General features: G+C 45.5%; 1 protein-coding gene across 2 annotated transcripts in view; it reads right to left on the bottom strand.

Annotated features, from left to right (window-relative positions):
- Positions 1 to 27,745, bottom strand: part of LOC137326704 (neurexin-3-like) — a 1,580,588-nt gene that overhangs the window by 106,779 nt on the left and 1,446,064 nt on the right. For both annotated transcript variants that reach the window (XM_067992033.1, XM_067992034.1), the window contains exons 15-16: positions 27,035 to 27,127; positions 23,759 to 24,072 (exon numbers count right to left, since the gene is read on the bottom strand). In XM_067992033.1, the coding sequence (XP_067848134.1) occupies positions 23,759 to 24,072; positions 27,035 to 27,127 (407 nt within the window). The remainder of the gene's footprint in view (positions 1 to 23,758; positions 24,073 to 27,034; positions 27,128 to 27,745) is intronic.

The raw sequence follows: 27,745 nt of genomic DNA, 5'->3' as shown, positions 1-27,745 counted from the left end.
CTCCCCCTGGTGTCCTGATGACATTCCCCCCCCACCGCCCCCCAATCAAAAGCAGATTGACTGACTGTTCGTCGCATGGCTGCCGATGGGATCTTGCTGCCTGCCATTTGCCTGCGTAGCGACAGTCGCTGCACTTTACAGTCATTCAAATCCCAATTTAGGGAGCCCTTGGCCCCCGCCCCTTTATAATCGATGGCCTTGTATGGGCCTCCCCCACCCCCCCGCCCCCTGACGGGACCATCTGGAAACATGGGTGCAAGGCCAGGCCTGGCATAGTTTGTAGCTGTTCCGACTTGCAGTGGCAGTGCGCCGGAATGGCCATGGGTTATTGGGGTCTATATGTGGCCGCTGAGCTTTCATGGCATTCATCTTTGCGACTCAAGAAGACAAAATGTTGGACAGCCCTGTTCTAGGATACCCTCAAAAAAAAAATCTATAAATTAAATCTATTCTGTTTGGAAGCTATGTATATGATTCACTCCTGTCATCACGTCAATCCCAAAGTGGCTGGCTAAATGATGTCATGTTGCTTTCCAGTGACTCACTTTGATGACATCATTGCGTTGATCCCAGAATGCCTCACGGTGATGACATCACATTGGGCGGGGGGGGGCGCGGGGCGGGGCGGAAGGTCACGTGATGAAATCTCCTGGAATACGTCCAACCGGAGTTGGCAACCCTGCTTGAGGTCCACACTCACACGCACTTTCCATCTTGTTCAACCTCTCCAGGCCAATTGTAACGTTCCCTTGAGTCACACTGGCTGGAGACCGGTTCACTCAGCGCAGAGCTGGAAGGGGCGGATTAGAGCACGGGGCCTATGGGGTTCATGCCCGGGGTCCCCAGTGCGAAAACGGGGCCCACCCCCCCCACCTTGTAAAACTCACCACAACGCAAGAAACAACTTCACACAACCGCTGGATCGTTTTCATTTAAGTGCAATACATTGCGATATGATGTTATTATTAATACAGTGTGGAAACAATCTACTGCCCTATTTCTTCATGCATTGGACTAGGCATTTGTGTTTTAGTGGATCGGGGGAAGGGAGGGTTGTGTCGGGGGTGGTGGGGTGAGGAGGGGTCCCTCTCTGCCTGGGACCTTACTAGCCTTTGTGCCTCATAGAATCGTACAGCACAGAAGGAGGCCATTCGGCCCATCGTGCCTGTGCCAGCTCTTTGAAAGAGCTATCCAATTAGTCCCACTCCCCTGCTCTTTCCCCACAGCCCTGTAAATTTTTCCTTTTCAAGTATTTATCCAATTCCCTTTTGAAAGTTACTACTGAATCTGCTTCCACCACCCTTTCAGGCAGCGCACTCCAGATCGTAACAACTGGCCTCAAATTCCCCTCATCTGCCCCTCTGGTCCTTTTGCCAATTACCTTAAATCTGTGTCCTCTGGTTGCCGACCCTCCCGCCAATGGAAACAGTTTCTCTCTATCTAGTTGATCAAAACCCTTCATCTGGTACACTTGCCCACTGAAACACCAGGGGAGGTCCATGCAACACAGTTTACTAAGAGCTGCTAAGATGTGACATTAGCAGCACACTCACACTGTGGCACAGAGTCATCTTTCTCCTGCGTTGGGGCAGGTTACAGTGGGCGTGTCACCTGCCATCAGTCTGGATGACCTACAGCCGATTGTTTTTTTTTTAATTTGAAGTGTGCGCGATATTTCATGGCGTTGTTTTTTTTTTGAAAGCGTCTACAAGATGCCAATCACTTTCAACGATTAAATGAGGCGTGTGACCTATCACTGCAGTGGGGACATCACACAGCACTGACAGCTGACCCGTCCTCGCACTGTCACGCTCAGCCTGTCTGTCAGCCGCCTCCCTCCCTTACAGCCAGTCCCTGCATGGACTTATCAGCAGCTCAGTAACGCTCTCAGTCACTGCAATCGCAAACTTGCAGATATAAAACAGAATTTTAAAAAATACAAAAGCATCATTATTCAGCTAATGTGCAACTCATTTCTAAGTGCAGAACATTCTAGATTCTTTTACAACACCCAGCAACTTGCATTTATGTAGCACCATCAACATAGTAATACGTCCCACAAGAGCAATGAAAAATGGGATCTTTTACGTCCATCCAAGAGGGCAGACGGGGCCTCAGTCTAACGTCTCATCCGAAAGATGGTAAACCGAGTACTCCCTCGGTACTATCAGCCTGGATTGTGTACTCAAGTCTATAGAGTGGGACTTGAACCCACAAACTATTTGACTTAGAGGCGAGAGTGCTACCCACTGAACCACGGCTGACACCACTGCAGCAGTGTCCAGTTGGCCATACGGTTCCGCCATTCACTAAGATCATGGCTGATCTTCCACCTCAATTCCACTTTCCTGCCCTATCCCCATATCCCTTGATTCTTTTAGTGTTCAAAAATCTATCGCTCTCAGTCTTGAATATATTCAATGACTGAGCATCCACAGCCCCCTGGGGTGGAGAATTCACAATCCTCTGAGTGAAGACATTTTTTTCCTCATCTCGGTCCTAAATGGCCGACCTCTTATCTTGAGATGATGACCCCGAGTTCTCGACTCTCCAGTCAGGGGAAACTGCCTCTCAGCATCTACCCTGTCAAGCCCTCTAAGGATTTAGAGGCAGAAGAATAATATGAATTTTCCCACTTCCCACAACAACCATTGGTCATGGACCTCTCTCAAGTGGGATTGCCAGTTCTGTGTTGATGGCCCACACACGCTAGGGAACGGATTTACAAAGGGTTCAAGGTCATCGGAACAGGAGTAGGCCATTCAGCCCCTCGGGCCTGTTCTGCCATTCAATTAGATCATGGCTGATCATTTTGCATGGGCTCAATGTCTCACTGGGTAGTGCTTTTCCTTCCTCTATAACAGAGCTGGTTTTCCTGCTCGCTGGTAAAACAAGCCGTCACATCTATATAAGCCCTTAAAAATTCATGATGAATTCCCTCACGCTTTTGCCAGAAGCGAGAGGGAAAGAGAGAGCAGTGTGCACAGTGATTGTCCTTTGAACTCCGGGGGGCCCTGACAGCTGTGATGAAATTCTCTTCTCTTCTCTCTCGGAGCAGGCTCGAGGGGCCATGTAAGGCCTACTCCTGCTCCTATTTCTTACGCTCTCTCTCTCTCTCTCTCGAGTGGCCGCTAAAGGTTTCTGAGCAAAGTGAGTTTGCATAAATTGCGACCAGCCCTCGGTCTGCAGCACAGCGTAGGCCGCACAGAGAACAAGTGACCAGGCAGCAGTGAGGTGGCGCTCTCAGAACGGATCTGCTTGAAAGAAATCCGGATCCAGGGCCTGCCCGGCCTCCTCCAGTACTGCAGCGCTTGACTGCAGATTGCTGATGCCCTCAGACGGGATCCCACCGCTGCTGCCATTGGTAGGCCTGATTTAAGCAGTCGAGGGGTAAAGTAAACAAGCCTCTGAAGGTGCCCAGACTCACCTAAAGGGGAGGTTTTCACGAGTGCCTGTGGAGGCGATAGTGCCCCTAGCGGCAATGTGCACGTCACCTGTGAGGGCAGAGGCCGTCATTTTTCCTTGATTGTTGGCAATCTGATTGGCTCAGCCTGCCCGTACAGGCCGCAGGCTCACTTTACCTGCATAGGCCGGAGGCTCACTCCATCTGTACAGGCCGGGTTGCTCATTCTGCCTGTACGGGCCGGTCACCTCATTCTGCCAGTACAGGCCGGAGGCTCACTCTACCTGTACAGGGGGGAGGGTGACTCGTTCTGCCTGTTGAGGGCCGGAGGCTCACTCTACCTGTACGGGGGGAGGGTGACTCGTTCTGCCTGTTGAGGCCGGAGGCTCACTCTACCTGTACAGGGGGGAGGGTGACTCGTTCTGCCTGTTGAGGCCGGAGGCTCACTCTACCTGTACGGGGGGAGGGTGACTCGTTCTGCCTGTATAGGCCGGAGGCTCCCTCTACCTTTACAGGCCGGTTACCTCACTCTATCTGTACAGGGAGACTTGTTCTGCCTATACTGGCTGCTGGTACCATTTTTCATATCTCTCCTCCCTTCATTATCATCCATATCTCTCCTCCCTTCATTACCATTCATATCTCCCCTCCCTTCATTACCATCCATATCTCTCCTCCCTTCATTACCATCCATATCTCTCCTCCCTTCATTACCATCCATATCTCTCCTCCCTTCATTACCATCCATATCTCTCCTCCCTTCATTACCATCCATATCTCTCCTCCCTTCATTACCATCCATATCTCTCCTCCCTTCATTACCATCCATATCTCTCCTCCCTTCATTACCATCCATATCTCTCCTCCCTTCATTACCATCCATATCTCTCCTCCCTTCATTACCATTCATATCTCTCCTCCCTTCATTACCATTCATATCTCTCCTCCCTTCATTACCATCTATATCTCTCCTCCCTTGATTATCATCCATATCTCTCCTCCCTTCATTACCATCCATATCTCTCCTCCTTTCATTACCATCTATAACTCTCCTCCCTTCATTATCATCCATATCTCTCCTCCCTTCATTACCATCCATATCTCTCCTCCCTTCATTACCATCCATATCTCTCCTCCCTTCATTACCATCCATATCTCTCCTCCCTTCATTACCATCCATATCTCTCCTCCCTTCATTACCATCCATATCTCTCCTCCCTTCATTATCATCCATATCTCTCCTCCCTTCATTACCATCCATATCTCTCCTCCCTTCATTACCATCCATATCTCTCCTCCCTTCATTATCATCCATATCTCTCCTCCCTTCATTATCATCCATATCTCTCCTCCCTTCATTACCATCCATATCTCTCCTCCCTTCATTATCATCCATATCTCTCCTCCCTTTATTACCATCCATATCTCTCCTCCCTTCATTACCATCCATATCTCTCCTCCCTTTATTACCATCCATATCTCTCCTCCTCTTCATTACCATCCATATCTCTCCTCCCTTCATTACCATCCATATCTCTTCTCCCTTTATTACCATCCATATCTCTCCTCCTCTTCATTACCATCCATATCTCTCCTCCCTTTATTACCATCCATATCTCTCCTCCTCTTCATTACCATCCATATCTCTCCTCCCTTCATTACCATCCATATCTCTCCTCCCTTTATTACCATCCATATCTCTCCTCCTCTTCATTACCATCCATATCTCTCCTCCCTTCATTACCATCCATATCTCTCCTCCCTTTATTACCATCCATATCTCTCCTCCCTTCATTACCATCCATATCTCTCCTCCCTTTATTACCATCCATATCTCTCCTCCTCTTCATTACCATCCATATCTCTCCTCCCTTCATTACCATCCATATCTCTCCTCCCTTCATTACCATCCATATCTCTCCTCCCTTCACGACCACCCATATCTCTTCTCCCTTTATTACCATTCATATCTCTCCTCCCTTCATTACCATCCATATCTCTCCTCCCTTCATTACCATCCATATCTCTCCTCCCTTCATTACCATCCATATCTCTCCTCCCTTCATTACCATCCATATCTCTCCTCCCTTCATTATCATCCATATCTCTCCTCCCTTTATTACCATCCATATCTCTCCTCCCTTCATTACCATCCATATCTCTTCTCCCTTTATTACCATCCATATCTCTCCTCCCTTCATCGCCATCTATATCTCTCCTCCAGTGGCAGGAAGCAAAGGGTAATGCTTGATGGGTGCTCTTGCGACTTGTAGACTATTTCCAGTGGTGTCCTGCAAGGCTCAGTACTAGGTCCTTTGCTTTTTGTGGTATATATTAATGATTTGGACTTGAATGTGGGGGGCTTGATCAAGAAGTTTGCAGATGATACAAAAATTGGCCGTGTGGTTGATAGTGAGGAGGAAAGCTGTAGACTGCAGGAAGATATCAATGGACCGGTCAGGTGGGCAGAAAAGTGGCAAATGGAATTCAATCCAGAGAAGTGTGAGTTAATGCATTTGGGGAGGGCAAACAAGGCAAGGGAGTACACAATAAATGGGAGGATACTGAGAGGTGTAGAGGAACAAAGGGACCTTGGAGTGCATGGCCACAGATCCCTGAAGGTAGCAGGACAGGTAGGTAAGGTGGTTAAAAAGGCATACGGGATACTTTCCTTTATTAGCCGAGGCATAGAATATAAGAGCAGGGAGGTTATGCTGGAACTGTTTTCAAACATTGGTTAGGCCACAGCTTGAGTACTGGGTACAGTTCTGGTCACCACATTACAGGAAAGATGTGATTGCACTAAAGGGAATACAGAGGAGATTTACGAGGATGTTACTAGGGCTGGAGAATTTTAGCTATGAGAAAAGATTTGATAGGCCGGGGTTGTTTTCTTTGGAACAAAGGAGGCTGAGGGGAGATTTAATTGAGGTATATAAAATTATGAGGGGACTAGATAGAGTGGATAGGGAGGATCTATTTCCCTTAGCAGAGGGGTCAGTGACCAGGGGGCATAGATTTAAAGTAATTGGTAGAAGGATTAGAGGGGAGCTGAGGAAACATTTTTCACCCAGAGGGTGGTGGGGGTTTGGAACTGTCTGAAAGGGTGGTAGAGGCAGAAACCCTCAATTCATTTAAAAAGTATTTGGATGTGCACCTGAAATGCCGTAACCTACAGGGCTACAGACCAAGTGCTGGAAAGTGGGATGAAGCTGGATAGCTCTTTTTCAGCCGGCACAGACATGATGGGCCGAATGGCCTCCTCCTGTGCCGTAACTTTCTATGATTCTATGATTCCTCCTTTCATTACCATCCATATCTCTCCTCCCTCCATTACCATCTGTATCTCTCCTCCCTCCATTACCATCCATATCTCTCCTCCCTCCATTACCATCCATATCTCTCCTCCCTTCATTACCATTCATATCTCTCCTCCCTCCATTACCATCCATATCTCTCCTCCCTCCATTACCATCCATATCTCTCCTCCCTCCATTACCATTCATATCTCTCCTCCCTTCATTACCATCCATATCTCTCCTCCCTTCATTACCATCCATATCTCTCCTCCCTTCATTACCATCCATATCTCTCCTCCCTTCATTACCATCTATATCTCTCCTCCCTCCATTACCATTCATATCTCTCCTCCCTTCATTACCATCCATATCTCTTCTCCCTTCATTACCATCCATATCTCTCCTCCCTCCATTACCATCCATATCTCTCCTCCCTTCATTACCATCCATATCTCTCCTCCCTCCATTACCATCCATATCTCTCCTCCCTTCATTACCATCTATATCTCTCCTCCTCTTCATTACCATCCATATCTCTCCTCCCTTCATTACCATCCATATCTCTCCTCCCTTCATTACCATCCATATCTCTCCTCCCTTCATTACCATTCATATCTCTCCTCCCTTCATTACCATCCATATCTCTCCTCCCTTCATTACCATCCATATCTCTCCTCCCTTCATTACCATCTATATCTCTCCTCCCTTCATTATCATCCATATCTCTCCTCCTTTCATTACCATCCATATCTCTCCTCCCTTCATTACCACCCACATCTCTCCTCTTCATTATTATCGTTCTCTCTCCTCTCTTCGTTGCCCTCCATTTCTCCACTCCCTTCATTTGCCCCTCCCTTTAACGCTGCTCCTATCTGAACGCGATTGCTAATGGAACGGATTCTGGCCACTGCGTTAAGGAGGCGGGAGTTCCTGATCTTGCGAGAACTTCTGGCCACAGTTTGTAGGAGCTGGAACCAGTTCCATTAGCAACAGGACTCGAGAGGTGGCACTTACGGGGTGGTGGGGAGAGGCCTGGTACACACTGATTATCGGTAGCAAACCCTGAAACAAGGACCAGGCCCACAAAATGCTGACTGTCCATTTGAAAGGCCGACAGTCGGCAGGTATGGAACTGAGGTGAACTCTAGTCCCCCCCCACTTCTGTTGCCCCGGAAAACAATCCAGCACGGTCTGTACTTAAGTGCATTTGGTCATGTCAGAGATACTTCTGGCGTAGCATGCACATCATGAAATTCTATTTATACGGTGCCTTATCACATCCCTCAGAAGGACCTAAAGGTGCTTTGCATACATTGACTGTGCAGCCATTTTGTGCACAGCAAGATCCCACAGACAACAATGGGAGGAAGGGCTGGTTTAATTTAGTTTTTTTGGTTCCGTCGGTTGAGGGAGGAATTTGGCCAGGACACCAGGAGAACTCCCCTGCCCTTCTTCTATTAGTACCATGAGATTTTCAGCATCCACCTGAAGGGGCAGATAGGGCCTTGGTTTAACAACCACAAGGAGTAGTTGAGGCGAATAGCATAGATGCCATTAAGGGGAAGCTGGATAAACACATGAGGGAGAAAGGGACAGGTGGGTATGTAGATAGGGTGAGATGAAGTAGGGAGGGAGGAGGCTCATGTGGAGCATTAAAAGCGGCACAGACCAGTTGGGCCGAATGGCCTGATTCTGCGCTGTAAATTCTATGTGACATCCCACCCGAAGGACGGTACCTCTGGGAGTGTGTTCGAGACCCGGAGAACGACTCAGAGCTGACAGTGGTGCGGGCTGAACCGAGCTGACACTCTAAGGGAACTGGAGGGTCCTTAAGGAAGCATTTACCAGCAATACCTGCCTTCCCCATGTTAATCTAAATCTGGGCAATTCTGGAGCAGGCAGTCACACAGCAGTGAGGCTGCACAGAGACTAAAGAATAATTATCTGCATCAGAATTTTAATACAGCAGTGCCACAGTGGAAGATTGATAAGAAAATAATTAAACCACCCAAGTACTAAACATTGCCTTTTTAATTAACTGCTGAATTTATGTGTTGCTGAAACAGTACAGATATCTCAGACGATGGCTCCTTATTCTCTCCACTATTGCTTTACATTGTCTGACAGCATCTTGGGCAGCTAAAGATATGCCTGCAGATACGCCCTCCGGAACTTTCCCTTTGAGCAAAGTAATATGGATCATCACGCCGCTGAATGTGTAATTAAAATGTAAATTAGCTTGAAGCATTCTTAACAATTTTTTTTTTTGAAATTACATTCTTTTTTAATATAGATGAAAGTCGCTTCGGAGAAGGATCCAGAAGTGCCCGCCAACTGCCGCAAAACCAGGCCGAACCATTTGATGACTCGACAGTTATTGAAACCCGTTTTAACCCTGGAGGCCTGGCAATAAACCCTGGCGATAATGGCGGCCGAATGTTAAACGCGTTTGTGTGACGCTGCTCTGTCTGTCTGACGTTATAACGGACGGGTCGAACCCGCTTGAAATAAAGAAAGAAAGAACTTGCATTTATGTAGCGCCTTTCACGACCTCAAGGTGTCCCAAAGCACTTTAAAGCCAACAAAATATTTTTTAGAAGTGTAGTCGCTGTTATAATGTAGGAAACGCAGCAGTCAATTTGCGCACAGCAAGATCCCACAACATCAATATGATAATGAGCAGATCATCTGTTTTAGGGATGTCCATTGAGGGATAAATATTGGCCAGGACACCAGGGAGAACACCCCCTGCTCTTCTTCCAATGGTGTCATGACAATTTTTTACATCCACCTCAGAGGGCAGATAGGGCCTCAGTTTAATGTCTCATACTGAAAGACAGCACCCTACGACAGTGCAGCACTCCCTCAGTTCTACACCAGAAGTATTAGCCTAGATTATGTGCTCAAATCTCTGGAGTGGGACTTGAACCCACAACCTACTGACTCAGAGGTAAGAGTGCTACCCACTGAGCCACAGCTGACACCTTTAGTAGCAATGGCTGCTATTACATAGGCAACCGTTTTGCACACAGCAAGCCCCCACAAAAAAGCACTGAGCCGAACGAGCAGTTAATCTATTTTTGAGGTTGGTTGAGGGAGAAGTAATGGCCAGGACACCGGGAAGAATTCCTTGCTCTTCTTATAGCAATGCCATGCAATCGTTGACTTCCACTTGCATGGACATGTGATTGGATGGATAGAAACACCAACAATGCAGTACTTCCTCAGTACCTCACGCTGGTCACGCTACATAATACTGCACGTGTATGTAAATCACGAAACATTAACATGCTTTAACAAGATTTACAAGGATGAAACCAGAACTGAGAGGTTACAATTATCAGGAAAAACTGAACAGGCTGGGGCTCTTTTCTCTAGAAAAGAGAAGGCTGAGGGGTGACCTGATAGAAATTATGAAGGGGTTTGATAGGGTAGACGTGGAGAAGATGTTTCCACTTGTGGGGGAGACCAGAACTGGGGGCCATAAATATAAGATAGTCACCAATAAATCCAATAAGGAATTCTGGAGAATCTTCTTTACCCAGAGAGTGGTGAGAATGTGGAACTCGCTACCACAAGGAGTAGTTGAGGCGAATAGTCTTGATGCTTTTAAGGGGAAGCTAGATAAACGCATGAGGGAGAAAGGAATAGAAGGATATGCTGATAGGGTTAGATGAAGTAGAGTGGGAGGAGGCTCGTGTGGAGCATAAACACCGGCATAGACCGACCGGCATGGGCCGAATGGCCTGTTTCTGTGCTGTATATTCTATGTAAATCTCTGTAATTCTATGGTGTCAGTTTGGCTGCTTGGTTGCACTCTCACCTCTGAGTCAGATGAATACAAGTTCAAACCTCACTCCTGAATTTAAGCACATAATCTCGGCTGACACTGCAATTCAGTACCGAGGGAGTGAGGCGTTGTCTTTTTGGTGAGACGTTAGACAGAGGCCCCATCTCCCCTCAACAATCCCAATGCTACTAAGAGCAAAGTGCTCTTGGTTTCCTGCCCATCATTCATATGTGAACGAATACCATGAAAACAGATTAACTGGTCATTAATCTCATTTGCTGTTCCGAGGACCTTGCTATGCACAAACTGACTATCACATTTGCCTCCGCAGTAACAGTTCGAAAGCAATTCACGAGCAGCAAAGTGCTTTGGGGCAATTTGGCGCTATATAAATTCAAGTTGGTTCTTTCTTTCTTAAAGACAGGGTTACCAACAGAAAGGAGCTTTTCAGCAATAATGAACATGAACGCATCTAAAGACAGGCACTGATAGGGACACGGGAGTGATTACCATGAGCCATATAACTATCTCAATCTGCATTTGAAAGAATCACAAGGATAATAGCATGTTTGCTGCAGGTTTCAGATCATCTTGCCAAATGCCCTGTTGTGACAGGAATATAAATGATGACTGAAATCAGGAGTTATTTTAGACTGCCCGGCGACAGCGGAGGACCCCTATTGGGTCTCCATCCAGGTGTATAGTGCTGATTTACTTTGCAGCTGGCACGTGCTATCTTTTAACACTGAGATTGCCGGCAGATCCAGAGAATTCCGAGAGGCTTCTTCTTTTTCCAAAGCTCACACGCTGCAGTGCTGACAAATCCCTGATTGGTATTGGAAACAGAGAAAGACCCGAAGGAGACCTTTGCTGTCCATCGGGACTTTAGAATCTTGAACATCTCAGTAAGCTCTCCCCTCAGCCTCCTTTTCTCCACCTTGCAGTTTCTGTAGCCTCTCGTCGTACCTCCGGAGTGTCTACTCCAAGGTACAAGTTTAGTTGTCTCTCATTATAAATTGCCCAGTGCCAGGACGTGTCCACCATCCATCATTTGCTGTGTCAAAATCCTGGAACTCCTGACGGTGCCAGCCGTGGCTCAGTGGGTAGCATTTTTCGCCTCCGAGATCAGAAGGTTATGGGTTCAAGTCCCACTATCGGAGACTTGAGCACAAAATACAGGCTGAAACTGCCAGTGCAGTACTGAGGGAGTACTGCAATGTTGGATGTAGATATTAAACCATGGCCACTTCGGCCCTCTCAGGCAAATGTAAAATATCCCATTGTGCTATTTGAAGAAGAGCAGGGGAGTTCTCCCTGGTGTCCTGGTCAATATTTATCCTTCAACCAGTGTCACTAAAAATAGATTATCTGGTCACTGCTGTTTGTGGGATCTTGCTGTGCACAAAGTGGGTCCTGTGTTTCCTACATCACAACAGCGACTACACTTCAAACAGTATTTCACTGGCTGTGAAGTGTTTTGGGATGTCCTGATGTTGTGAAAGGCGCTATATGAATGGGAGTCTTTCTTTCTTTACCTAACAGCACTGTGGGAGAACCTTCACCACACGGACTGCAGCGGTTCAAGGAGACGGCTCAGCACCACCTTCTCGAGGGGCAACTAGGGATGGGCAATAAATGCCGGCCTCGTCAGCGACACCCACATCCCGAGAATGAATAGAAAAAAAAAGAAACCCTGGGAAATGACCAGGATTGTACACATTACTCCACATTAATCTTCCACTACTAAAATATACGGAATCTTACAACACCAGGTTATAGTCCAACAGTTTTATTTGAAAATCACAAGCTTTCGGAGGCTTTCTCCTTCGTCAGGTGATCTGAAGGGGTAAATGTGCTGATGTCGCACTGCTTGATATTGGTGATGAATGCTCTAAAGCCTTGACGAAGGAGAAAGCCTCCGAAAGCTTGTGATTTTCAAATAAAACTGTTGGACTATAACCTGGTGTTGTAAGATTCCTTACATTTGTCCACCCCAGTCCATCACCGGCATCTCCACATCATGACTAAAATACACCACAGCGAACAATTTTAAATAAAATAAATAAAGGGGCTTTAAATCCACGGCCTTTCTGGCGCACCCCTATCATTCCTCCGGTGGGGAACTGAACACCTACGGCAGCAACATTAAACCCCTACAAAGTAACGCGGGACTCGGTGATGCTTCGAGTTCGTGTCACCTTATTAGCGGAGGAAGATGCCAGATGAGGTTTTTTCTTTTGTCTGGACAGAATGGGATCTGAAGGGGTAAATGAGCTGATGGCTCACTGCTTGATATTGGTGATGAATGCTCTAAAGCCTTGAGTTGAGCGTCTTGCTATCGCCTCAGAGGAATTTTCATTCCGACGCATTGACGTGCTGGTCACTGATATCGCACCGTCCGACCACGCTCCCGAGAATTCAGCTCAGCCACACGTCGTCAAGAGCAAGGCGTCGAACAAGGAACACTTACTGTGTGTCGCAACAGGGGAATGTTATCCTGCTTCAACATCTACATATCTACGTACACATCTCCTGCACTTATCTACATGGAGAAGAATGGATCGCTCCTGTGTTCCAGGCAACTCTTCCCAGCGGGAATTTTCCCCTCCCAAGGAGCTGGGATGTGATATTAAAACTGTTTATAATAGCATGGAAAAAAAAACAAGGTCAAGTATCAAGGCCTAGAAATTACTACTGGCAATATTCTAGGACAAATGCGTTTTGCGTGAGGATCCATTGTCTGCTACTTTAATGCATTTAAAATGAACAGGTTAACAACACCTGCATTAAAATAGCAGAGGAATTGTTGAGTATTTACCTGGGAATATTGTCAACAGCCAGTTTTAGACTCGTAGGCTTTTATTTAGTCTTTTTCATTATATCGATAGTTTCTTCCCCGATTTCCGCCCTCCCTCCTCACTGATGTTTTCTGAAATCTGGACTATTAATCTTACGCTGGAACGTATATCACTCAACCTTGACCAGCTATGAGTCCCTGCCGAACAAAATCTATCACCTTCCACAGAAAGTTCGAACCCCAGTGTTTATATGTCAATATCGTCAAATCTTGTGATTTTGTTAACAATCTATTGATTTTGCGCGACTGTCTTAATTCAGACAATTCACTGGGAGAGAAGGAAGACAGAAACTGTAACTTTCCCTCCCTTCTATCTCAATGAATCGTGTGCATTAAAACGCAGTGCAATACCAATGAATTGTTAATGAATTCACCAATGTCAGCATTGCAGACTTTTTCATGACCTCTGATCCCAAATAATTATCCAGGCCTTTTTTCCCCCAAAAAGACTTAATCAATTTAGCATCAACAGCTTTGGGGGTAGACTATTCCATCTCTTTATGACTCTATCAGACTCTCTTCAACAGCACCTACCAAACCCGCGACCTCTACCACCTAGAAGGACAAGGGCAGCAGGCACATGGGAACAACACCACCTGCACGTTCCCCTCCAAGTCACACACCATCCCGACTTGGAAATATATCGCCGTTCCTTCATTGTCGCTGGGTCAAAATCCTGGAACTCCCTTCCTAACAGCACTGTGGGAGAACCTTCACCAGACGGACTGCAGCGGTTCAAGAAGGCGGCTCACCACCACCTTCTCAAGGGCAATTAGGAATGCCAAATAAATGCATTCCATGAACGAATTAAAAAAAACTTTTTCCTGAACTTTAGCCCCGCCCTTTACGCTGGTTAGTTTTGTACTCAGCAACTCAGCTCGAGTTCTGCAATCGAACAGCGGTGAAGTAACACCCTGGTACTCTTTAGGGGTGAAGAGTTGTAAAGGGCAAGAAGTAACACCATTTTTACGGCTCTTTTCCCTTCCCCCTTCTGTTCCATTTTTTGAACTGCTCTTTAGGCCTCTGCTTCGCGCGCCATCTCCCAATTAAGAGGTCCAGCAGGCATCAGCCAGAGCCGGTCTGCGGCCATGCGCTGAGATTGGACCTGACTGAGAGCGCTCGCTCCTCTGACACTCACGCCTCCCCCCCCCAACAGCCCGACTGAGATCAGAAACTCACTGAAGCGACCCTTCCGGGGCAACTCACTGCGAAACATACCGGATCGACTCAAAAGATACATTAGCCAAACAAAACAAAGTCCAATTGGAGGCCCCGTCTGCCCTCTCAGCTGGATGTAAAAGATCCCATGGCACTACTTCACGAGAAGAGCAGGGGAGTTCTCCCCGGTGTCCTGACCGATATTTATCCCTCAACCAACATCACTGAAAAAAAAAACCAGATGAACTGGTCATTATCTCATTGCTGTTTGTGGGATCTTGCTGTGCGTAAATATGCTGCCGCGTTTCCCCTACATCACAACCGCGAGTACACTTCAAAAAGTGCTTTGTTGGCCCGTAAAGCGCTTTGGGACATCGCAATATAAACGCAAGCACCTTTCCTCGCTTTTACTAAGATTCTCCTCAGTTGCGTAAACACAGCATTGCGTCCCGCAAAGTGTGTCTCGCAGAAGAAGCCCGGCTGCTTTTTAAAACTGCGTAAACAAAAATATCCCGTAGCAAGCACAGATATTCCTCTGCATGCTGTGGGTGTAAGATCTGGGCTGTGGGTTATTTTCCCGGCTTGTTGTCCATGTTCTGGATGAAAGTTGCTGCTTTATCTCCTCTCACCAGCTTCCACTAACTCAGAGGGAGCATCGCTGTCTATTGCCTGCATTTCACCTTAGTGAGCACCGTTGGACAGCGCAATATTCTTTATCAGTAATAGGTGGAGTAAATGCAATTCATAAACCTGCCAGAGCCACTCCATTTCGACACAGTTAAAGATTTAAGTCTGATATCCGGTGAAGTGCGTTCTGAGCTACATTTTCACTTATCGAGATTTAATTTACATCTGAAACTTTTCTTTTAATTCAAAAAAAAACATCCAGGTTTACAGACCATTTAGATAAATATCTATTTCCCCTTCCCCTGCCAAATGTAAACACGATGAAGGAGGGGAAAAAAAAAAACCCCTTCGGAGTGGGCCAGCGATTTAACCCTCCGACTGCCAACAGGTGCCGAGAGATTCCTGACTCCCTGAGCTGACTGTCTCGGAGCTCATGCATTAGTTACCTAATCTAATCTTAGGGGGGATGGGATAAGTACATTAATGAGAAAGGGATTTAAGGATATGCTGATGGGGTGAGATGAAGTAAGGTGGGGGGAGGCTCGTGCGGAGCATAAACTCGGCCACAATGGCCAGTTTTTGTGCAGTAAATTCTATGTAATCAATCCTACCTTTCTCCCTCAACTTGTCACCGGAATATTGAGCGCGTCTGGATAGAACATGGAGCATTTTTGAAAAGCCTATGGAATATATTTCAATAGAAAAAAAAATTGCATTTATATAGCGCTTTTCAAAACCTCAGGACGTCACAAAGTGCTTTACAGCCAATGAAGTACTTTACAAGTGTAGTCACTGTGGTAAAGTAGGCAACATAGCAGCCAATCTGCGCACAGCAAGATCCCACAAACATCAACGTGATAATGACCAGACAATCCGTTTTAGTGATGTTGGTTGAGGGATAAATATTGGCCAGGATACCGGGGAGAACTCCCCTGCTCTTCCTTTGAAGTAGTGCCAGGGGATCTTTTACGTCCACCTGAGAGGGCAGATGGGGCCTCGGTTTAACATCTCATCTGAAAGACGGCACCTCCAACAGTGCAGCACCACCCTCAGTACTACACTGACATGTTAGCCTGGATTTTGTGCTCAAGTCTCTGGAGTGAGACTTCAAGTTGTCCACAACCTTCTGACTCAGGCAAGAAAGCTACCACTGAGCCAAGGCTAATAACATGTAAGAACATAAGAAAGCTTGGAACAAGAAAAGGACATTCAACCCTTCCATAGTCATTGCACAACTACTTCAACCATGGACTCCCCCTCCCACCAAGATCCCTTTACTCTCTTCTTAACACCCATGTGAACCAAACAGATTTAATAGTTCGATGTCCCTCAACCCTCTTTCTTGACAGGTATTGATCTTTTTAAAGTTATCAGTTGACCCAGGATTGATTATCTTTTCTGGTACCATGTTCCATGTATCCACTATCCACTGGGAAAAAATCTTCTAAACTCAGTGCCCGAATAAGCTCAAGGCAGGAGTGGAACAGGCCCATTCCTGGTCTGTATTGTTCAGGTGCCCAATGGATACACATGACAAGGTCAACTGAACCATCAGGTCGGGATTGTCTGGCAATTCATTGGAATACATTTCCCCATTAACTTAAATTAGCTGCATACACACAAATATACACACACACACAAACATACACACACACAAACATACCCCCACACACAAACATACCCCCACACACAAACATACCCCCACACACAAACATACACACACACACAAACATACCCCCCCACACAAACATACCCCCACACACAAACATACCCCCACACACAAACATACCCCCACACACAAACATACCCCCACACACAAACATACACACACACACAAACATACACACACACACAAACATACCCCCCCACACAAACATACCCCCACACACAAACATACCCCCACACACAAACATACACACACACACAAACATACCCCCACACAAGCATACCCCCACACAAGCATACCCCCACACACAAACATACACACACACACAAACATACCCCCACACAAACATACACACACACACACAAACATACACACACACACAAACATACCCCCACACAAGCATACCCCCACACACAAACATACACACACACACAAACATACCCCCACACACAAACATACACACACACAAACATACCCACACACACAAACATACACACACACAAACATACCCCCACACACAAACATACACACACACACAAACATACACACACACAAACATACCCCCACACAAACATACCCCCACACAAACATACACACACACAAACATACCCCCACACAAACATACACACACACAAACATACCCACACACACAAACATACACACACACAAACATACCCCCACACACAAACATACCCACACACACAAACATACACACACACAAACATACCCCCACACAAACATACCCCCACACACAAACATACCCCCACACACAAACATACACACACACACAAACATACCCCCACACACAAACATACCCCCACACACAAATATACCCCCACACACAAACATACCCCCACACAAACATACCCACACACACAAACATACACACACACAAACATACCCACACACACAAACATACACACACACAAACATACCCCCACACAAACATACCCCCACACACAAACATACACACACACAAACATACCCACACACACAAACATACACACACACAAACATACCCCCACACACAAACATACACACACACACAAACATACACACACACAAACATACCCCCACACAAACATACCCCCACACAAACATACACACACACAAACATACCCCCACACAAACATACCCCCACACACAAACATACCCCCACACACAAACATACACACACACACAAACATACACACACACAAACATACCCCCACACAAACATACCCCCACACAAACATACACACACACAAACATACCCCCACACAAACATACCCCCACACACAAACATACACACACACACAAACATACACACACACAAACATACCCCCACACAAACATACCCCCACACACAAACATACACACACACAAACATACCCCCACACAAACATACACACACACAAACATACCCACACACACAAACATACACACACACAAACATACCCCCACACACAAACATACACACACACAAACATACCCCCACACACAAACATACACACACACAAACATACCCCCACACACAAACATACACACACACAAACATACCCCCACACAAACATACCCCCCCACAAACATACCCCCACACACAAACATACCCCCACACAAACATACCCCCACACACAAACATACCCACACACAAACATACCCCCACACACAAACATACCCACACACACAAACATACACACACACAAACATACCCACACACACAAACATACCCCCACACACGCATACACACACATACAAACATACCCCCACACAAACACACACACATATATACTCTCACACAAACACATACACATACATATATACCCCCACACAAACACACACACATACACCCACACAAACACACACACATATATACTCTCACACAAACACATACACATACATATATACCCCCACACAAACATACAATCATACACCCACACAAACACACACACATACCCCCACACAAACACACGCACATACAAACCCCCACACAAACACACACACATACCCAACACAAACACACACACATACCCCCACACAAACACAAACCCCCACACACATACAAACCCCACACAAACACATACACATACATGTATACCTTCGCACAAACACACACATACAAACATACCCCACACAAACATACAATCATACCCCCACACAAACACACACACACATATAACCTCACACAAACACACACACATGCATACATATATACCCCCACACAAACACACACACACACATACCCCCACACAACACACACACACATACAAACCCCCACACAATCACACACACATACCCCCACACAAACGCACACACATACCCCCACACAAACACACACACATACCCCCACACAAACGCACACACATACCCCCACACAAACACACACACATACCCCCACACAAACACACACACACACATACCCCCACACAACACACACACATGCAAACCCCCACACAAACGCACACACATACCCCCACACAAACACACACACATACCCCCACACAAACACACATACAAACATACCCCCACACAAACACATATACACACACACACTTATGAAATAAATGGGAGTAAGAGGTAGTAAGTACAGTGTAACATGGTGATGTGAAATCGAACACATGCTGTACATTTATGTTGCGTGTGTCTGTTTTTAATATCTCAGAGTGAGAGATGCCAAAATGCCGACACTCCAGGTAGTAAGATGCATTTCTGAATCGTGGAATTGCACTTCTTCCAGCGGTTTGGAGAAGATAAGCTGAAAATCTGTTTGTCTTTTATTGTCAGCTAACGCAGTGTCTGGGCAATCTTTAATCTGATACTACCTTTGATATTGCACTGCCGAAAGTCTGTTTCGTACAATAATCTGAATCTATTGAAAAGTGGTCTAAGAGAGATTGTCCTTGTTTCCATCTCTCATCAAAGTGCAACAAAATTGCAATGCAATAAAACCACGTTTCAAGAATGCTGCTGCATAATAACAATAATTATGGGAAGACTAGCGGACAAGCAGATTAAAACCGTGCTTTACCTCAACACCATTAAGGCTCAATTTAGTGCTGCACCTTAATTAGGCCACTCACATTTTGTCAGACAGTTGTAACTTTCAAGTGTCAAAAAAGTCCAGTGGTGTCAGAAATCCTACAATCAACCGATCGGGGACCGTTTCATTTTTATCCTCAGAAACAACAGCTGCCTGGAGAGAGTTATTGCTTTAATATCCTAGGTGAAACAGCTCTGAGTTGCTGAATGTCTTTCTGGAATGGCTGCAGTCATGCTAAGAATGTTTGTCAAATCCCATGACATTTATTGTCTTGCAGTAAAAGAGTGTTTATGACACTGTTATAATAACACAACCTCATGAGTTGGAAATTGTTCCATACATCTCTCTCACTTCCAGAACGCTAAGCTGAAAGGATATCACCCAGACATAGTGCTTCTGAGTGAGCAGTCAGCACTCGAATCACCGGAGAAAATGCAAAAAAAAAAGAAAGATTTACAAGGGTGGTACCAGAATTGAGAGGTTATAACTATCAGGAAAGGCTGAACAGGCTGGGGCTCTTTTCTCTAGAAAAGAGAAGACTGAGGGGTGACCTGATAGAGGTCTTTAAGATTATGAACGGGTTTGACAGGGTAGACATAGAGAAGATGTTTCCACTTGTGGGGGGAGTCCAAAACTAGGGGCCATAAAGATAAGAAGGCCCTCACTAAAGGTTGTAACTTAACCCTAATGTGTCCACCAAGGTGAGGAATTGGAACTTTTAAAAAAGTGATTCTCCTTCTTTCATCTGATGACAACACCAAATATTCCAGGTGGGATCGATGAAGGGAATTTTAGCTTAAATACCCAAAGCGCATGTTATTCACAACATGGCTGTTACAGAACTACCGTCAGCCTGTTCACTACAACGAAATTTATATTTCACCAAACTGCTCCCCATCAACACACCGCAATCTTGGCGTTGCCAAATGCGCCTGCCTGTTTCTCCCGCATTGCACTGCCGGTTGCAGGTCAGGCGGCCCCTTTCTGCGGTTGTTCCGGGGCCCTGGGGGGGCGGGGGGGGTGGTAATGGGGCATTTCTCTCCGGCTTCACATGATGAGCTGCACACGCACACGGTACATACGTTAATCTGCTCGCTGCATTCCTTTCACTTCTGGAAATTCACCCATTAAGAGGAAGAGAATCTATATGCAACCACTTCAGGAGAGGTGACCTGTTCCTTTCGTCTCACTCTGCCCATTTCCCCATGCTGTTCTTCATACCACTGATTATCCTTGCTTCACTGTGATCTGTATAAACACACACCCTGATCTAAGCACAAGGCACCAGTGCATCTTTTCCTATTTTACAGCGCAGAATACTTGATCAAAGAATGTCATTTTATGGTAAATTAGATATTTTTAATGTGATTCCGCTGAATTTACATCCTTTTAGCGATCTACCCAGAATTACAATTTTTTTTTTAATCCCTCCTGTCGAATTGTGTGGAACTTATTTCAAATGAAAGAAAGAGCTTGTATTTATATAGCGCCTTTCACGATCTCAGGACGTCATAGAAGTTTACAACATGGAAACAGGCCCTTCGGCCCGACATGTCCATGTCAGCCAATGAAGTACTTTTTGAAGTGTCGTGACTGTTGTAATGTAGGAAACGCAACAGCCAATTTGTGCACAGCAAGATCCCATAAATAATAAGCTAATGACCAGATAATCTGTTTTTTTGGTGATGTTGGATAAATATTGGTCAGGACACACTCCCCTGCTCTTCTTTGAAATTTTGCCGTGGGATCTTTTACATCCACCTGAGAGGGTAGACGGGGCCTCGGTTTAACATCTCATTTGACAGTGCAGCACTCTCTCAGTACTGCACTGGGAGTGTCAGCCCGGATTATGTCAAGTGTCTAGAGTGGGACGTGAACCCACAACCTTCAAAGGCTACCCACTGAGCCACGGCTGACACATTTATAGACACTGATAAAGCAATGAGGAGAGGACAATTCCAGTTCCCGTCCCCTTTTGAACCTGTGTTATTTAGAGTCAAAAAAAGGAACATTAGCTCCAAGGCCGGAAATCTGCTCGGTGCTGCTCCCACTCCCGCATCGTAACTACGCTGGAAGTGTGGCGTAAACCATGTTGCGGTGACAAAGAGGGAGCAGCAACAAGGAAATTCCAAGCTACCTATTACAGTCCCCACCACTTATAGCGGGCGTGCTAATGTGAAGGCGATTTGCCCGCTGTATGCGATGGCCGATATTACGCTGTAGCGTTATACTGCACTTCGAAGAATGTAAAGAGATGCCAATCATTACCAACTGCCCCAGTCATGAGAATGCCTGGCCTCCGTTCAATTGGCAAAATATTAGCAAGTTGGTTGAAGGTGCATCTAACAGCGTCCACTGTGGTCTGGAAGGTACCAGCCACGGAGACAACTACTACTGAAAGGGCAGGGCTGGGTGCTCGCCTAGTATTCTGGTATATACTTTACAGTGCCAGAGTAACTCATTAAACTAAATCCATAGACAGACTCCACGTGCCTCTCTTCAATTACTGGCAAGAGATTTACAAACATCAGAAAATAACGGGCGGGAAAAGATCAGGCCCATCAAGCCTGCCAAACGCTCAGGATGCCTGGTGAACAATGTCTTGACTTGTCCTAACTGTCCCTGCAGTCATGCAATCTCCTGGGAGAGACAAAAAAACCAGAGAGAAAACCCAGGGCCAATAAGGGGAAATAAATAATGCTCTCCGACCATCTCAGGCGATCGAAATCAGTCCAGGAACTGAAAATCCACTTACCTTTTTAGATGATGTGATCTCTGCCCCAGCCCAGAACTGGTCCAGCTCTCTCTTGAAGGCGGCAGAGAGTCAGCACCCACCACACCAGCCGGCAACACATTCCAGAGGCTCACTACTCTCTGGGAAAAGAAGAACCGCCTAATATCCAGCCTATTCCTACTCTTGCACGACCCCCGGGACCTCCCCAATCTGTCAAACTGGAATAATCTATTAATCGGCATGCAATCCAAACCTTTCATTATTTTATGAACCTCCATCAGGTCGCCTCTGAGTCTACGCTGCTCTCAAGTAAATAGAACCAGATCCTTAAGCCTATCACAGAACAGAAATGATCATCGACATGTCCACATAGCAGAAGGCCATTCAGCCACATGTACCTGTACTGGTACAGGCTCCACACGTACCTGTACTGGTACAGGCTCCACACGTACCTGTACTGGTACAGGCTCCACACGTACCTGTACTGGTACAGGCTCCACACGTACCTGTACTGGTACAGGCTCCACACGTACCTGTACTGGTACAGGCTCCACACGTACCTGTACTGGTACAGGCTCCACACGTACCTGTACTGGTACAGGCTCCACACGTACCTGTACTGGTACAGGCTCCACACGTACCTGTACTGGTACAGGCTCCACACGTACCTGTACTGGTACAGGCTCCACACGAGACTGATCAACTCTAATCCCATTTCCTTATAAAGGGATTCAATAGGGTGGATAGAGAGAAACTATTTCCTCTGGTGGGGTAGTCCAGAACAAAGGGGGCATAACCTTAAAATTAGAGCTAGGTCATTTAGGAGTGAAATCAGGAAGCACTTTTTCACACAAGGGGTGTTGGAAATCTGGAACTCTCTCCCCAAAAGGCTGTGGGTGCTGGGGGGTAATTGAAAATTTCAAGACTGAGATCGATAGATTTTTGTTAGGCAAGGGTACGTGGAGCCAAGGCGGGTAAATGGAGTTGAGGTACAGATCAGCCATGATCTAATTATTATAGTATCATAGTAGGATACAGCACAGGCTCGAGGGGCTGAATGGCCTTCTCATGTTCCCATAGAATCATAGAAATTTCAGCACAAAGCTCCTCATGCTGTCAACACAAAGCATAAACCGTACCCACCTCTACCCACCCCCCCACCCCCCTCAAAAGAAACAATGCTCAGAATGGATAAGCGGAATTACCGGATTGACTTTCATTGTTCCTCGGACCTTTCTGGCTGTGGTGGTTGCCATGGTTGTGGTCGTCGCCATGATGGTGGTAGACATTTCGGCTGGTAAGGTGGTCGCCATTGGCTGGTTGACTATCACTGCGGACACCTCTCCCACCAGCCGCACGGTCCCATTGACTCTGACGTTGGGGTGGCTCTCCGCCGCCATGTTGAGGACCTTTAAACCATTGTAGTAGAGGCCAGACATCTGACCCTGGAACGGGCGGTTTCTGTCCTTCCCACCGATTGTGATCAGAGCCTGGGTATTGAAGATTGTGAGCATGCGGCCTGGAAAGAAGAGAGCTATCACTATATTCGTTGGCTTTGCTGCAATCCCGACAACATGTCCACTCAGATATACGCACAGCCCGCGCGGTAGAGTTCTCTCTAGCATTCATCTCTTCCTTCTGGAACACACACAACTTCCTATCATGCAGTTTATTTGAAGCATGACATTCAAAAACAAGAAAGTCGTTTTGCTTAAAGGACAATCGCAGTGCAGGCCATAAAACCCTTGCCGTCGAGATTATCTGCGTTGCACAGTGCATTAATCATTTAGAGGTACTTTTCTTTTTCCCAACTGGATTTGAGATGCTCCCTGATCAGGGATTGGCGGGGGGGGGGGAACGTGAATATTATATTACCATCATGAATAAATTAGGAAGAGTTTCTCTCTCTCACACGCACAGACACATACTTATTGATAAAGTCATGAGCCTACACTTGGTGATATCAGTGGATGAACGATATATAACATTCCGTTGTCGACAGGCCTTATTTTATATAGGTTAATACCTCCGCTAAAATGGCGCACAAAAGGATTTGATACGTTGGGTGCGTTAACTGTTTGTGCGCTAACATCCCCAATAAGTCATTTCTAGTTCTCTTTGTTTTGGCCATCAGAACTGGTGCTTATTGGTGGTTCGTTGATGTAGAATACGTCTGACCCCGTCAGTAGTTATACTGCCATTTGCGCATCGCCGTAAAGGGGCTCTGGAGGTATATCGATGCAGAAGCAGCAGTGTACAGAGCGCGAGTCCCACTCCCAAGTGCACTAGATCTGCCTGGGAGCTTTCTCCAACTTTTCAAAGCGCTGTCTTAGCATTAAAGCGTAACCTGTTGGCCAATGGGGCACTGAGCATGCACGCTGACACACTGCCAGGGAGCTTCTCCGTGCCTCGGTGGAGTGGGAGGCGCAGCCAGGCGGTATAACTCGGGGCAGGTCAGCTGCACATCGCACCATACGGGTACCGATGTGAGACCAGTGTACCTGGAGCATACCAGCATCCTCGAAGGGGGCTCTCACTGATGTGTTGACGTAGAAATACTGAATCGGTAGGAGAATATTGTCTATTGGAGATATTGGTATTTAATTGTCTTCACACACAGATATTGTTAGATCTAAGGGTGTGCCATGCACTTTAATTATAAAACAGTTATCTGCAATAATGCTCCATTCTCCAGGGAACTATCCAACAGCTCATTAAAAATGCTCTTTTTTACATCCTACCCGTTGACAAGAATTACATGTTTACCCTCAATGCATTTGTCGTGCATCACATTTGCATTTAAATAAGTTTTACCTGCAGAAAGCTAATTCAACCAATTTAACATCATTTTAAAGTCTTTTTTCAACAATTATTCACAATTTAATCACTTTGAAAAAAGCGACCAAACTAAAACTTAGATCAAAAAATGAAAAAAAAAAGAAACACCGAAAGCAAATTTAAAAAATCACTTTTTAAAATGACAAAATTTAATGTGAGGGTGGTTGAAATTAAAGAATGTTTGGTGAAAATTGCATGCTGACGTAAAAGTCCGAGGCCTTGAAATTACACAGTTAGCATAACATAAACACTTAACATAGTTTACGAAATTCCTCCATCCGCTATTCTAATCGAGGGACTTGGCTCAGTGGCCAGCACTCTCAGCTCTAGATCAGAAGAGGTGGGTTCAAGGGACCCGAGCACACTTTCGATACAGCGCCGAGTGCTAAATTTTGGGAAAGTGCTGTCCTTGAGGTGAGAGGTTAAATTGAGGCCTCATCTAGGGTCGCCAACCCTCCAGGAATTGAGGATTAATCGCCAGGACACTGCTGCGAGCAAAACACCCGGGGAGAAAAATCATAGGGGCATTAAAGAAAATTGTGTTATTTTCATTTTCTTTGAGTGTTTTCAGTGATTACTTGTAAAAATATTGGCGATGGAGGAAACATTGCAGTTTGACAAACAGTCAAGATTAATCCAATTGGGTAACAAACAGGCTGTTTGCTTTCCAATTGGCCGTGGGGGCGGGGACGGTTAGAGGTGGGAGGTCATGAGATAAAACCTCCAGGAATACATCCAGAATTGGCAAGCCCAGCCTTGTCTGCCTCTTCCAGGGGTCTCGGACGAACGTTGAACATCCCATGTACAAAGAAGAGCAGGGGAGTTCTCTTCATAACATCTCTTCCTCAGCCAACACCAGCAATAAACAGAGTAAGCTCTCTGCTGCTTGTGGGATCTTGCCGTGTGCAAAATGGCCGCTGCCTTTGTTTCCATAACGACAGAGACCGCACTCCATGTATATAAGCGCTGCATACATGCACATTTTATTTTGTTCTACTTTCCTAACAGCATAATTTCAAGACTCAAGTTTTAAAAGAAAACACTAAAATTTCCACAGATAAGTTACTCAGCATAAATGTTTATAAACATAACGATAAGAACCATGCATCCATCCATTTGAAGATTAAGTCTGAGTCATATTAACTTTTATCTTACAATGAGCGTTAAAGGGACTTTAACGATTAGGATCTTGGGTAACAGATGACATTAAATAACACTTCATTTAGATTAATTTGAGGTCTCTTATAAAATATTAAATTCTTCAATTGGATGTAAAGTGTCCACTTTAAAAACAAGCTTATTTTCCACACATTTACCATCACCCAGTGAATTATCATGTATTATGCAAGTTACAATTCACCTTTTTAGAATTTCATGCATAATTTATTATGAAGCCAAAGGCTGACAGTCCCTTTAACTACGGTTTAATGATGATGAATTATAAAGTGATTTATCAATATAAAATGAAGTGAAATTACTACATACAAGTTATAAATTACATTAAGTCAAGACTTTTGTTTCAATATAAAAGATTATTTTTTAAGTTACTTTTTTTTTCAAAGACTTTAATGCAAGCTTTAGATTTTTTTAAAAGATAGAACAGAAGAGACAGCGTTAACGTTAAAGGTTTTAATGGAGTTTACCTTTTTCTTGTAGCCACTCATCAAATACTATTCCTCTGAATTTTTTGGGGATTTTCGTTTTAGCAATCGCCAGACGTTCATTATCAATGTTTCCTTTAAAGTTTAAAGAGACAGCTTAAAAGAAAAAATCTGGAATGTCAAGGGTTAGTTGTGAACATCTTACATTTTAATTGCAATTTTTTTTTTGTTTTAAATATAAAAAAAAAGAAAAAAAAAGTCAGTCAACACCAGGTTTAAAGGGCAGTTTGAGATTTATAATGTGTAATATCACTGCATCGAGTTAACACACTTTTTTAAATGACTGCACACCCCTCAGCATTAACAGAATGTTGAAGCTGCAACAACACTTAATTGCCACTGTTATTTTCCTCAGTCCCTCTCACCAGCGGTAACCCTTTAATTTTTTTTTATATATATATGGGAAAGGCACCCTCCTTGGACTTGAAATTGTTGGACTGCCTTTCCTCAGATTCCGATTCCCCAGCCCAAGCACTTGTCGAAGGGGGGTCACGACCCCAACCGACATCTTTCTGGAGAACCACTCTCGGGGATACCCTCCGAGAACTCTGCGTTCCTCCAAATCTGGCCTCTTGTGCATCCCCCACTCCCTGTGTTCCACCATTGGCGGCCGTGCCTTCAGCTGCCTAGGCCCTAAGCTCTGGAATTCCCTCCCTAAACCTCTCTGCCTCTCCTCTTTTAAGATGCTCCTTA

Source organism: Heptranchias perlo, chromosome 10, assembly GCF_035084215.1.
Source record: "Heptranchias perlo isolate sHepPer1 chromosome 10, sHepPer1.hap1, whole genome shotgun sequence".
NCBI classification, from domain to species: Eukaryota; Metazoa; Chordata; class Chondrichthyes; order Hexanchiformes; family Hexanchidae; genus Heptranchias; species Heptranchias perlo.
This window is presented reverse-complemented; position numbering and strand designations above follow the sequence as displayed.